This window comes from Nanorana parkeri, unplaced genomic scaffold, assembly GCF_000935625.1.
Source record: "Nanorana parkeri isolate BGI_ZX_2015 unplaced genomic scaffold, ASM93562v1 scaffold1407, whole genome shotgun sequence".
In the NCBI taxonomy this organism is placed as follows: Eukaryota; Metazoa; Chordata; class Amphibia; order Anura; family Dicroglossidae; genus Nanorana; species Nanorana parkeri.
This window is the reverse complement of record NW_017307675.1, coordinates 422,799-437,662: the sequence shown is the minus strand read 5'-3', so window position 1 is coordinate 437,662 and position 14,864 is coordinate 422,799. Positions and strand designations below refer to the sequence as shown.

The 14,864-nt window shown below is 44.3% G+C and overlaps 1 protein-coding gene across 1 annotated transcript in view; it reads left to right on the top strand.

Moving 5' to 3' along the window:
• Nucleotides 1–8,396: 8,396 nt before the first annotated feature.
• Nucleotides 8,397–14,864, top strand: part of LOC108798116 (25-hydroxycholesterol 7-alpha-hydroxylase) — a 157,647-nt gene continuing 151,179 nt past the window's right edge. The window contains exon 1 of the mRNA XM_018569837.1: nt 8,397–8,597. Coding sequence (XP_018425339.1) covers nt 8,512–8,597 — 86 coding nt within the window. The 5' untranslated portion in view covers nt 8,397–8,511. The remainder of the gene's footprint in view (nt 8,598–14,864) is intronic.

Genomic DNA, 14,864 nt, shown 5'->3' with positions numbered 1-14,864 from the left:
CCTGTGCTGAGTTCCTGGGTCTGTACAGCCGCTGTGACCATTATGAGTGGCTCCCACCATCCAAGAGCTGTATAATGTATTATTTCTGGGATTTTGAGTCCACTATAGCCAGTGGCATTGTACATTGATTCCTGTATAATTATTTTGAAACACTTTACATTTAATTATATTGCAATGCACAACACCCTTTTTTTTTCTTTCCTTCCACCGCTCCAAGCTTGCCTGATGTGACTGTGGGGGAGGGGCATTAGAGTGTAAGCTCCTCTGTACACAGGCTGATGTGACGGTGGGGGAGGGGACATTAGAGTGTAAGCTCCTCTGTGTACAGAGAATAATGTGACTGTGGGGGGACATTAGAGTGTAAGCTCCTCTGTAGGGTATAGATACTGATGTGACCGGCTCAGTGTTGCCTGTACAGCACTGCAGGATATGTCAGAGCTATATTATAATACCAGTGTGATTGGCTCAGTGTGGCGGAGGTGCGGCAGTGTGCAACGTTGTGCCGTGCCCCTAAAAGCCATTTAAGGGGCAGAAAAATTGATCATGGATGGGAATTACTAAATCGTATCATGTTCCTGATCATGCATGGTCAACGTTTAAAGGGATAAAACAATATTCAGAAAAGATTTTCATGTCCCTTTAATAGTGAAGAAGACTACAGCACAGCAACCATAAATGCCAACGGTGGCAATTCTGCTGCGAACGTACGTAACATCGTCCGTTCGTGCGCACGTTCGACCAACATACGCATTTCCGAATTCTATATCCGAATTCCGAAACCGAAATCCGAATCCGAAATTGGTTTCAGAAATCCGAATCCAAACAAAATCCAAAACCGAATCCGAACAAAATCCGAAACCGAATCCGAAATATGAAACGAAACAGAGTACCCGAAATGAGAAAAACGAAACAAACGAAATCCGAAACGAAACGAAACATAACAAATTTTTTCCGGCTGCACATGTCTAATGATTACCGTGTGCTGCTTATGAAATGAATGCCAAGTGGTTAAAACTCCCAGGGGCAAGACATTAAAATAGTCTGTGTGGCCCTAGCCTTAAGCCCTCGTTCACACCTGAACGTTTTGTAGCGCGTTCTACGCTCGACGAACGCTCTACAAAACGCTCAAAAATATAAATCCCATTGTAGTCAATGGTCTCGTTCCCACCTTGGCGTATTTCCGCCCGTCCCTAACACGCTACAAAACGGCCCACGCCTGAAAAGGTACAGGTACTACTTTGGGCCGTTTTGTTGCGCGTTTCCATTGGGATACAGCCAAGTAGCCTTCGGAAACGCGCGACGGTCGCGCGACAGACGCGCATATGAAATACGTCTAGGTGTGAACGAGACCTAATCCTCTCTTTTATCCTGTCCAAATTCTTTACCCAATTTGAACATATTTGGCAAATCACTGCTAGCTTTGCTAGGTGTCACCACTTTAAGTTTTGAAAATAAGGATTACTCTGTTCAATCTACTGTTATACACACCAAATTCAGCAAAATGTGCAGTGCAAACAAGCTAAACAACAGCGTCCCCAGGCGAGGTCTCGCCCAGTGCTGGGTGTCACCATGCACATGCGTAATGACGTCTCGCACACTTAATTAAAAGAGGGAGAGAAAGAGAGAGGAGGGGACGTTTGTCAAGCGGGATAAGTTATGCTACCGGGTCCCCTCTTTCGAGTGCCCGACTTTTCAGAGGATGGTGACACCAACATGACTGCCAGTCATTTTGGTGTCACTCCTTCTGATGGTGTTGTAGGGTAGTGGGCTGGATTGAGGATTGTACTATGCCAATCTGCCACTATATGACCAGGTGCAATAAGTAGTGTGTTATTGGCTATTGCAAATTGAAATAGCCAATAGCAATCTAGCTATTCATTCCTATACTTTCTTTTTTTCTCTCTGACTGACGGTGGCCCCAATGTCAGAAAAACAAAACAAAACAAAAACCAACAGACAGCAGGGAAAGGTTTACTCTGCTAGACCAAGCAGAGTAAACCTTTCTGGGAGAAAATGTTTCTCTCCCGGGTGTCAGGGAGCCGCTATCCAATAGCGGGAGACTCCTGGAACATCCGGCAGAATTGAGAGGTCTGCTGATGCCGCACAGCTGAAACACGTGACATGCACGCAGACCAGCATGTCACCACCGCTGAGATCAATAGGTGGATCCCACTACACAACAGTGTCACTCGGTGCAGGCCGCACCACCCACACCCCCTTGTGACGCCACTGAAGATATGCTGGTTAATGTGGAATCATTTCCTGAACCACTGAAAAGAGAAGTAAAGCCAAACTATTTTTTTGGCTTTACTTCTCATTGAGTTCACAGTGTTGGTTATGTGTTTAGATGAAGCACTGAGATCTTGAGGAATGCTGAATTAAAATGTGCTTGCTTAGAAGAACGTTGCATACATGTATACAGAAATACAGCATCAACAGGAAACATATAGATCATAGAGAGGAAAACATACATACAGATATAACTTCCTCTGTATCACAGACAAGTATGTACATAGACAGATAGCATACAGACTAGCTTTGCAACACAGTGCCATCTAGTGCTCAAAAGACAATATTACATGTCTGAATGTCAGCAACACAAACCACTATGCTGTTGCACCTCCAACACACAGAAGTACATTTACTAATGTATTTCTGTGACCCAAAGTCATCACATAGTGGGCTACTGCCTGCTATCGGCTGACAGCGCAGAACTGTACTGAATCTGGGAGGTGGTGCTCTGACATTTAGAACACAGCTAAACATCAAGAAGAGGTAATATGGTGTATCCAGGGTATGGCACATATGTAACAAGCCATGAGCACCACTTGAAGGGGGGGGGGGGGTGCTGCTGCTCCATGCGTCAGAAAAAAGTTTGCTAACCCATGGAGACTGCTGACTTTTTGTCTCTCCCCATCCCTCTCCCATACACATCTTCCCATATGGCTCTTAGCAACCGGACTGGTTGTGGAGATGTGTATGCAGATGGAACACTGGATGCCGGCCAGAGCATCCCAAGTTGCTAAGAGCTGAGAGGGGAGATGTGTATGACCCTTACACATAAAACTTCAATAGAGATGTCACCAGCACGAGAATTCCATATCAGTGCAAATCCATTTTATTGATGGATGTCATTCAAATGACAAGCGTTTTCGGGGCCGTGCAGGGTCCCCTTCATCAGGCTCAGAGATGACGGTAAGCAGTGCGGCCAGACATATGGACACTGACCCTTCCCCATCTCTCCGCTCAGCTCTTGCAACCTGGGATGCTCTGGCCAGCGTCCAGCCCAGCTCCTGGCAACTAGTGATGTCACTGGTTGCCAGGAGCTGGGTGGCACACCATGGGTGCAATTTGTAGTAGATACACCTCTGCGTGGAAGCCATTCGTATTGGCTGCTGGAGCAAATCATATTGGTGTTAAGGTGCGATCATCATAAATATTCTAAGGGGATTATTCACAAAGCTGCCGAAGGCAGCCGAATGAATAACCCAGCCGAAGTGAAGTGAGCCGAACTACGTTCAGCTATTCCCTGCTGGCTTGTACGGCTGATTTCAGCCGTACATCGGCTGCCTTCTGCTGGCTCCACACGGCTGTCATTTGCTGGGCGAAAGGCCGGCCTTTGGCAGGCCGCACTCCCCGCTTTGGCTGACACTTCAGCTCAGTCGAGCTGAAGCAAATGCCTTCGGGTCGGCTGAGCCCTTCGGCTGCTATATGGGCTATAGTGAATAGCCCGTACAGCAGCCCTTTGGTTCGACTGATCCGAAAGATCAGTCAAAGCTACGGCTGGATCTTTCAGCTCCTTTTGTGAATAACCCCCTAAAATTATGGTACCAGGTGTCCCTCCAGGCTCTGGAACAGTCCCAAAACTGCTAAATAGTGACTATCATTAGAAATGTAAGGTCTTATGAGTGCTAAAAAAAATCCATAGGGCAACTACATTACATTGCCATATTAAAGTGAAACTAAACTGTGGAGTTAAATCTTAAAAATGCATCCAAGTACCTTAACTATTAACAAAAATGTATCTTATTTGTGTATCACTCAGCTGCAGAGCCTCAAATCATCTCTGAATTGGTGCTGACACTGTACTTCCTTCTGGAGTTGGCTACTTTTGTTCCTCATGGTCCCTGTGTGTTGTTAAGTAGCCACCACTCCAAGCACACTCCCATACTGGCCTACAATCTCAATAGAAATTAGTAAACTAAACACGAGATTGCAGTCCATCACAGGAGGGAGCTTGGAGCGGTGGCTACTTTACAACTCACAGAGGGACCATGAGGAACAAAAGTAGCCACCCTCCAGAAGGAAGGACAGTGTCAGCACCAATTCAGAGATGATTCGAGGCTCTATAGCTGAGTGATACACAAATAAGATACATTTTTGTTGATAGTTAAGGTACACTGTTGTAGAATAATTAATAATCATCATATTGGTAACAGCAATAAATAGTAAAAACACACAAAAGGCCATGTCAGTCACAACACATTACACAAATTTATACCATAGATTTATATATTCATTTTTTTAATTAACATAAACATAGAAATTACATTACTCAATAACCTTGCTGTTACCAAACATGCCAACCGCCGGAAACCTGTGGACAAATAAAACCAAATACATTTCAAAACTTTTGGAGACATAACATTCTTTTCTATATGTCCATGTGGTGACCTGAGTTAATCCGGTGCATTACAATGCCGGCCACCGTTATACAGTATGTGTGAACATGTCCCTGATGTGCAGTGCACTGGTTTCCTAAGGGGTCTATTTATAACCAATTTGCAGAGCCATTCACCTTATAAATCTATTTGAACATTTGTTCTGTGTGAATAGACGCAAAAACAAATGTTACATAGTTACATAGTATTTGAGGTTGAATAAAGACACAGGTCCATCAAGTTCAACCCATTGCGTGTATGCATGTTACTCTCGTGTTCTTGTTCTTAACAGAACCTGTACCCCTGAATGTTTCGGTCTCTGAGGAAATCGTCCAAGTGTTTTTGAAAGATTCAATACTCACGGCTGAAATCATTTTCTGCGGCAGTGAGTTCCAAACCCTAACTTCCCGAACTGTGAAGAAGCCCCTTCGCCCCTTGTGCTCGAATCTTTTCTTTACCAGTTTTAGGTGGTGGCCTCTAGTGTTTGTTATGGAGTATACCGTAAAAAGTTTGTTACTGATGTTGCTATCACCATTGAACATCTTGTACAGCAAAATCATGTCGCCCCTTAATCTCCTCACTTCCAGCTTGAACAAGATTACATTTTGTAACCTTGTCTCGTAGCTTTGGTCCTCCATCCACTGGCGGAACTACCAGGGTCGCAGCGGTCGCAATTGCGACCGGGCCCTGGCGTTCCGCCAATTGGGGGGGGCCCAGCGAGGAAGAAGAGGGCCCCCCGGAGAGTGCTGCTCATTCCCTGCCGAGATTCCGCCGACATGTATTGCCGTCCCGTCTGCACGCACTCAGACGGGCACAGTTCCTTGCGGCCGCGGCTGCAAGGAACTGTGCCCGTCTGAGCTGCTTCTCTCCTTGCAGAGGTCAGGAACGCAGTGCAGGAGTCAGGAGGTAGTGCAATCGACCGGTCCCTGGATAACCGCCAATTGGGGGGGGCCCAGCGAGGAAGAAGAGGGCCCCCCGGAGAGTGCTGCTCATTCCCTGCCGAGATTCCGCCGATAAAAAAGGTATCAAAATCATGTTTTTTTCCGGGGGGGCCCTTTATGGTTTTCTTGCACCGGGGCCCTGAGGGTTCTAGTTACGCCTCTGCCTCCATCCCCTTAATAAGTTTGGTTTCCCTCCTCTGGACTCTTTCCAGCTCAAGGACATCCTTCCTGTGTACTGGTGAACAAATTGGACCTCATACTCCAGATGAGGTCGAACTAGTGATCTATAAAGTGGTAAAATTATAGATTTGTCTCTGCAGTGCATTCCTTTTTAATACAAGCCAGAACTCTGCTCGCTTTGTTTACCGCAGCCTGGCATTGCAAGCTATTATTCCATCTGTGGTCTACTATGACCCCCAGATCTTTTTCCATTTCTGACTTCCCTAATAGAGCACCCATTAATATGTATTCCATTCGCCTATTTTTAACCCCAAAGTGCATTACTTTACATTTATCGACATTAAACCTCATCTGCCATATAGTTGTCCACTCCCCTATTTTATCCAGGTCCTCCTGTAATGTTCTACTGTCCAAGTCTGTGTCTATTACCCTCCTGATTTTAGCATCATCAGCAAACACGGAGACATGACTATTTACGCCCTCCCCAATATCGTTAATAAACAGGTTGAATAGTATGGGCCTAGCACAGAACCCTGGGGCACACCACTCATGACCCTGGACCAATCTGAAAAGGAGCCATTTATTGATACTCTCTGGACACGTTCCTGCCCATAGACCTAAGATTGTGTAGTAAGCGTTTATGAGGTACCGTGTCAAATGCTTTTGAAAAGTTCAAATATACCACATCCACCAGCCTCCCTCCATCCAGATCTCTACTTACCTCTTCGTAGAATGTCAGGAGGTTGGTCTGGCATGAACGGTCCTTCCTAAATCCATGCTGATTGTCATTATTATGCCATTATCATGAACAAACTCTACTAAGTAGTCCTTTATTATTCCCTATAACAATATACATACTATGGATGTAAGACTGACTGGTCTGTGGTTCACAGGTTGGCATCTTGACCCTGGCCTGGATGGGAAGGGGGCTTAACACCCCGGATGTCAACTGGTTAAATGTATGTAATTTAATACAGCATTATGGCCACTTGATGGAGCTGAGAAACATAGGAAATAAATACTTATAGCCTATGCTCCTCAGCATCATCTAGTGGCCTGTTTACTTAGTTCATTGGCTTGGGACTGGTAAGTTGTAACCCTTCTTTACAGGCAGCCCATTTTTAAACCCTTTTCACTTAGTAACAGAGTAATTTTAGGCCCTATTCCCACCAGTGGGCACACGCTACAGTATGCTCTGTATAATGCTCTGTATAATACTTGTGTGTGTTGTGTAGGGGTGGTGTGATACATTGTTAAAGCACATCGCACTGTTTACCTTTTTTTAAACATTATTGAAGTGTCACAGAATGGTACTTTATTCAACTCTATGCTCCAAAACGCATTGCAATGCGGTGTAGTGCATCACAATGTAAAAAATGCATACAAATGCGTAAAAATGCAACCTATCATACTTTTTCAGCACACACCGATGCAGCGTGTTGGTGCAAAGTGAAACAATAGGACATAAGGCAAATTGCACTGCCTATGCCAGGGGTGGGAAACTCCAGCCCTCCAGCTGTGCTTTAACTACAAAACCCAACATGCCTCTAATTGTGGGAATCATGCCTGTAATTGTCAGTCTTGCAATGCCTTATGGGACTTGTTCCCACTACTGATGCATTAGGCATAAGTTGCCCAAGGGGACTGGTGTGAATGCACCCTTAGGCTACATTCACACTAGGTACGTTTATATGCATTTAAAAGGGTTTTCTAAATGCAGATCTATACAGCTTATGATTTCCAATGGATCTATTCTCACCTTGCGTTTTAGATGCTTTTTTCTGCAGTCAGTTTAGCAAAATAGAAGTCAGGTAAGTCCCTGAAATGCAGTTTGATTTATTATAGATATTTACTGTACATAGCACTGCCATTTTACACAGCACTTTACATTGCTCATTCACATCAGTCCCTGCCCTGAAGGCTTACAATCTAAGGTTCCTATCTCACATGCATACATACAAGGGCCAATTAACCGACCAGCATATATTTGGAGTGTGGGAGGAAATCCATGCAAGCAGAGGGAGAACATGTAAACTCCTTGCAGATAGTCATTTGGCTAGGATTTGAACCAGGGACCGCAAGTGCTGCAAACCAGAAGTGCTACCCGCTACAGCAAAGTGCTGCATTTATTTGCTGAAATCTCAATGGCTACTTCAATGGACTGTTTGGACAGATGCATCTAAATGCTTGTAAACGCACATATACTCGTGTCATTTTAAGCATCTAGCATAAACAGAACATCTAGCCTGACAGATTTTGTAGACAGATCTCTGGATAAAAAAGCAAGTAGCAAGTGTGAATGAAGCCTTAAAGTGGAGTATTGATTGTTGCCATGGTCCAGCCAAAGGAAGTTTATCGCTGGCATGGCACTAATTGTGGAACTACAAGCCCCAGCATTCCTGATTCTCAGCAGTTTTCAGTGTGAATTCAGAAGAAAGCTTTGCGTGGCAAGCTCCAGCCTGAGCAATGTTGCAATGCGTGACTGCTGGAAATTCCCTCTCTGCCTGTGCAGTTATGGAGAAACAGCAGGAATCATAAGATCCAGTGAGGCGTTCCTCTCTGTGATCCATGCTCTCTTTGCCTCGCCCCTTGATAGAAAAAAGTAACGAAAAGTAGAGTAGAAAGTTTTGCAGTGCCACTCAGTTAGTAGTATTACCCAGAATTAAGGATCTGCTAGAGAAAGAGGAGTGCATTGTGCAGCGGAAGGGGAAGGGGAGCCTCAGACCACAATGACAGACTCCCTCCAGCTGTTGATCAATGCTGTTTTGCTACTGACAGTCACCTTTTTGCTGCTGTGGGCCACGAGGAGGAAGAGGTACGTGTGTTTATTCTGCCCAACCTTACAATCACTTAAGTCTGCAGCCCTGACCCTAAGGCTACATAGGCTTTCCTGCCACTCAGCTGACCTTAACCCCTTCCTGACCGCAATACGACTTTCTAAGTCCAAATGGAAAAATCTCGCTTCGACGCGAGAAGCTTAATTAACCTTGCAGCAGAGAACTAGAAATGTGCAACTGTGTGTTCCTAGTTGTCCGACCCGCTGTCAATCAGATCAATTCACTGACACATATCGGACGCAGCTGAGTGTCTAAGCTTTATAAAAACAAAACTCGGGGCACAAAGGGTTAAACCAGCAGGTTGCTTATTACCTTTTTCATGGACTGTAGGCGTAACAGTTCTGAAGACTTTCCATGAATAGGAAGAGCTGCCAGGAACATTCTCTAGAGTTCTGTTTACTTTACCGATATGTAAAGTGTGCAGAAATCTCTGGAGGCTGGTACGCTGAGAGATGCAACACGCAGAGTAAATAGTGCTTTCCTATCAGCTGTCTGAAAGAAGAACTGTCTGTGCTGTCCATACCAAACAGATGTAGCCTTTCTTTCATACGCTAGAACAGGGGTAGGCAACTTCGACACACCAGCTGTTGTGAAACTACAAATTCCATCATGGTTCTGCCTTGGGGAGTCATATTTGTGGCTGTCGGTCTAGCAATGCCTCATGGGACTTGTAGTTCCACAACAGCTGATGGTTTCCTACCCCTGCTCTAGAAAACTGCAAATGAGGAATAAGAAATGTATTGTGCCCCGTGACCCCAAAATTCTATCCTGAGCGTCCTGAATTATATATAAGATATTATTATATTTATATGTACAAGTATATGTGTAACACAACAGATGGAAACAGTAAACAATTGTCAATTGTCTAGAATACTGTTATCAATTTATATACATAGAGGGGAATGTATAAAAACTGGAGCAGACAGAATCCGGAGCAGCTGTGCTTGGCAACCAATCATCTTCTCTCTTTCATTTTCAAAGCTGAACTGAAGAAACAGAAGATAGAAGCTGATCGGTTACTATGGGAAAGTGCTCCAGATTTGGGAGCAGATGGAATCTGGAGCCGCTGTGCTTGGCAACCAATTAGCTTCTCTCTTTCATTTTCAAAGCTGAACTGAAGAAACAGAAGATAGAAGATGATTGGTTACTATGGGAAAGTGCTCCAGAGTTTGCCTGCTCCAGTTTTGGAAAATCCCCCTCTTAGTACTTATGCAGTATATTCCTGTATATAAAACATCCTATATTATATCAAAACATTGACAATATTTAACATCTTGTTCATCAGCACCTTTATATCAGCATTACCTTTCAGATTCGTATTTTCCTGTACTCACGTATTGACTTTAATGCTACAACATTGTATCAGATCCCTCGATGATAATACTATATTGTAACCGATTTGTTTGTGTTTCTTTGTAACAAGCACTCAGCAAATGTGTCATGATTGATTCAGTGCCTTTCCTCAATTGCAATTGTGCTCCAGCAGCAGTTTGCATTTCACAATGTTTATATTGCAGCTTAGTATTTATTTTTATATTGTATCTCCAGTCATCTCACCACTACCACATGCTTTACACAACCTATGCTCGTCTGCTTCAGCACTTGTAGCTAAGGAATTCAGGGGTAACGGGAGTAATAATATTACAAGCACTTTAAGGGCCTGTTCACATGAGATCAGGTCTAAAAAAAAAAAAAAAAAATTTTTTTTTTTGCTGGAGTGGGGCTTTTAGTATGCTAGCTGCAGCGCAGTGCGTTTTTGACGCGTTTGCTTATCCGGACCGTTTCCGGACCTGACAAAATGTGACATGCAGTATTTTTTCTGTCGTAAGCTGAACGGACTGCGCATGTGAGAACTGGAGCCCATAAAACACATAGGGATACATTGGGATGCATTTTGAGTGCAGCAGCGTACGGAGCCGGTCAGCACACAAAACGGACGTCATGTGAACAGGCCCTAAGGGGAATTTATTAAAATTGGAGGAGTGGAGCAGTTGCCCATGGCAACCAATCAACTTCTATCCTTTATTTTTTTAAGCCAAATTAACAAACTGAAGAGAGAAACTGATTAGTTGCCATGGCAACTAAACTACCCCAGGTTCTGTCAGCTCCAGTTTTAATAGATTTCCCCCTCTGTCTACATACATGTGTTTTTATGTCACATCCACCATATCATAGTTTGTAAATGATTAACTTTCCTTGGTTACAAATATTTTATAGCAACATGGTAATTTTGTATAAACAACATTGATTTAATAACTTAGCCTGTTATTTGGCTTTATATCTAATGACCTGTTTATTTATTCCCTCCAACCCTTCACCGGTGCAATGTATTGTGCACATGCTGCCCCTGTATTCACCCTTGAATCCGGTCTGTTCTCATAGGGATTCATTTATAAAAGTTCCATCTGGCTTATAGCCAGGCGGATGCCGTTCACATGGCACTAGTGCCCCTAGATGGTGCAGAGGAGTATAGAAATATACAGCACCATCTAGGGGCACTAGTGCCATACAAATGGAATCTGCCTGGATATACCCTACAATGGATGTAGATTGTATATAGGAAACCCATAGCTTAGACTAGCGATCCGCAACCTTTTTTCAGTCACAGCACCTTTTTAAAAGTATTTAACATTTCAATGGCTCACCAGTGTACAAACATGCAAATGTAAAAATGATTGATTGCAGTTATTGTTCAGCCGACAATTTTCCACCCAGCTACTTTCATACAAGTTGATGTAAAGCTCGACCTATGTTGAGCCAGGTAGTACTGATAGGGCTACTCACAGATACAGTTTCGGCTAATTAGCAGGAAATGGCTGGAAATCAATCTATGTATGGCCAAATTTCAACCATTTTATCTTCTCAGGAAGAAGGGTTAACAGCTCGTTTTGGTCTATGGGTGAAAATAAAGAAAAAATGCTCAACTGATCCTCGGTCCTGTGGCAGTGAGCGCTCACCTCTCCAACCCCACCCCACTCCGGCTGTGGTATGCCCCTTGGAGTCTTCATGTCTAATAGACTTTATTAGACATGATGATGTCATGGGTCCTTAGACCGCCAGAGCCCAGGGGAGAAAAGGCTGCTTGAAGTGGTCTAGCAGCCAGGCAGGACCGAGGATTTCCCGGAGTATTTCTTCTTTATTCGAACTCCTTGGATAAAATGAGCAGTTAACTCTTGCAGTGCAGGGGTAGCTCCACTGAAAGGATTATTGTATTAAAATCCTGCTTAAAAATGCCAGAATGAGTCAGTGTGGTCCTATGTTGTGAACACACACACGCATATACAGTTGTGTGAAAAAGTGTTGGCCCCTTCCTGATTTTTCATTGTTTGCCACACTTTAATGGTTCAGATCATCAAACTAATTTAAATATTAGTCAAAGATAACACAAGTAAACACAACATGCAGTTTTTAAAGGAAGGTTTTTATTATTAAGGGAAAGCAAAATCCAAACCCAAATGGCCCTGTGTGAAAAAGTGTTTGCTCCCCCTGTTAAAACATAACTTAACTTTGGTTTATAACACCTGAGTTCAATTTCTCTAGCCACACCCAGGCCTGATTACTGCCACACCTGTTTCACAATCAAGAAATCACTTAAATAAGACTTGACTGACAAAGTGAAGTAGACCAAAAGATCCTCAAAAGCTACACATCATGACGAGATCCGAAGAAATCCAGGAACAAATGAGAAAGAAAGTAATTGAGATCTATCAGTCTGGAAAAGGTTATAAAGCCATTTCTAAAGCTTTGGGACTCAAGTGAACCACATTGAGAGCCATATCACAAATGGTGAAAACATGGAACAGTGGTGAACCTTCCCAGGAGTGGGCGGACAACCAAAATTACCCCAAGAGCGCAGCGACGACTCATCCAAGAAGTCACAAAAGACCTCACAACAACATCCAAAGAACTGCAGGCCTGCATGTAATTCCTGATAAACACAGAGATTGATGACATTTAAAATGTGTGTCAAGCCAAAAAGATTTGTTAGTTTTGGATAGCGTAGGGAATGATTAGAACATCCGCTTAGTGTATCCTGTTATCCAGTGCACAGTGCAAAATTTTCCTTCACCTCCTGTCATGCTGGCAAACAAGAAGTGAGCAAATATCTGCAACAGAAACACAGACAGCAATACACATGTGTTAGAGATTCTAGCATTTTAAAGGAGAACTATGAGGTGAGTGCTTTTCACTCACCTCATAGTTCTAGCCGACCTGTGACAATGCGACTGTCACAGATCAGCTCAGTAGATCGGGAGGTGAGCGAACACATACCGGCGTTCGCTCACCTCTCGATCCTGTCACGGCTGGATTCCCCCCTCCCCGCTCCGATCCGCCAGCACTGACTGGAGGAACGGACGGGGGAGGGAGCGGGTCACAGCTGGCTCTGCCTCTAGATAGGCAGAGCCAGCTGTCAGTCACGCAGCTGGGCGGATCCAGGCATAATTGTCGGGATCCGCTTCAGCTGCGGCGTCTCAGTATACCGCGAGCTACAGCGGTATACTGAGCCTAGGGTTATGGGAGGACGCTAGTTTGTGTCCTCCCGTTACCCTAAGGAGAACTATGGGGAAAAGCCTTACCCCATAGTTCTCCTTTAAGCTGGCCAAACACATGAAGGTTTCTCTCATCCAATCCAGTGGGATTAATTATTTTGGGGAAAGTAAATATCTTGTGATCCAGATCAGTACATTTGTACTTGTATATATTTGCCAAACATCATAAAATTCCCTTAATTTAAGTGCTAACTACACATACAGGATACCAGTTGCTTACTTCATGAGGGGATAGAGCAGGTTATGGCAGAAAATTCTCCAGTCTTCTTCATCCCCAAGTCTTTCTTGCCATGTCTCAGCACTTGTTAGCTCCCCGTGCGGGTTATAGAGGGTGTGATCCTTCATTGGCTGATGCACAGAGTTTTCAACTGGCTTTAAGCAGCATTAGCTGACAGCCAGTTGCCAGATGGGAACTTCGTGCATCAGCCAATAAGGGGGGCAATCAGCACTGCGGCTCCTACCTTCCTGGGAACCAGCCAATACGCAGCTGTACTGCATGTGTGTCCGCTGGTCACCTCTATGTTAAACTGAGGCGATCGCCAGTGCACTCTCAACTCCTCTGCACCTGGGAACCAGCCAATAAGCAGCAGAGGTGCACTTGAGTGAGATGGTAATGCGAGGCGATCAGCACTGCATCCAAATCCCAAAGCACCCACCTCTTACCCCTGCTGGGCACCAGGTCCAGCAGGTCCAGGTCCGGCCCTGGCTGCGCCCCCTCACAGCTGCGCCCAAGGCAAAAGCCTTACTCCCCTCACCCTTCCTACAGCCCTGTTGTCCCAATTACGCTCAACAATGTGGATGAAGGACTCTAATGCCGAGGCTATTGTATTCAGACAGCCAACATCTGCAGCTGTCTGAATTCATGAGTGGTAAATGCATCTAATTGGCTGCAGTCATTGTTTTGACGACTTTTTTCCACCTGTCTCCTTTGATTTTTCACTGGAAGTTTGTCAAGCCGGGTGATGTCTGAAGGGCCAGCTTTACTTTACAAAAAAAAGTGTTTTTACTTTTCCACTTTTCCACTCTAGTAAAATGTCAGCAGGACAGGAAGTATGGGGACATGCCTTTAGTTCTGGATAAAAGTAAAAACCTGACAGCGGTTCTAATCGTTCCCCACTCTATAAAACAAATAAAATATTTTTTCATTCACATACACTCAGGGACAATTTTTTTTAAGCAGTGAATGTGACTTTAACAAAACATTGACTGTTGGTGAATCATTCACTGTCATGTAAAGCAGATGCAAAAAGCATCCCAACAATATTGCTGGGATCCACCTGGCTGTCTGATTTACAGCTGTAGACATCCCAACTCTCCCGGAGCCGCCGGCCGCCGTCGGCATAGAAATGAATAGCTAGATTGCTATTGGCTATTTGAATTTGTAATAGCCAATAGCAGACTAGCTATTGAACCTGCCCACTGCTGCTGTCAATCAGCAGTGGTAGAGGTTCTCGATCAGGTCCTCTCTCTGCTAATTGACAGCAGCAGAGGGCGGGTGCAATAGGCAGCTTGCTATTGGCTATTGCAAATTGAAATAGCCAATAGTAATCTAGCTATTTATCCCTATGCTGGGTTGTTTTCTTTTTTTAATTCTGACGGCAGCAGCAGCTGTCAGAATACTAAAAAAAAAACCAGCAGATAGCAAGGGAAGCATTAGCTTCTTTGCTATCTGCCATCGTTTCAGGGGGGTGCCCG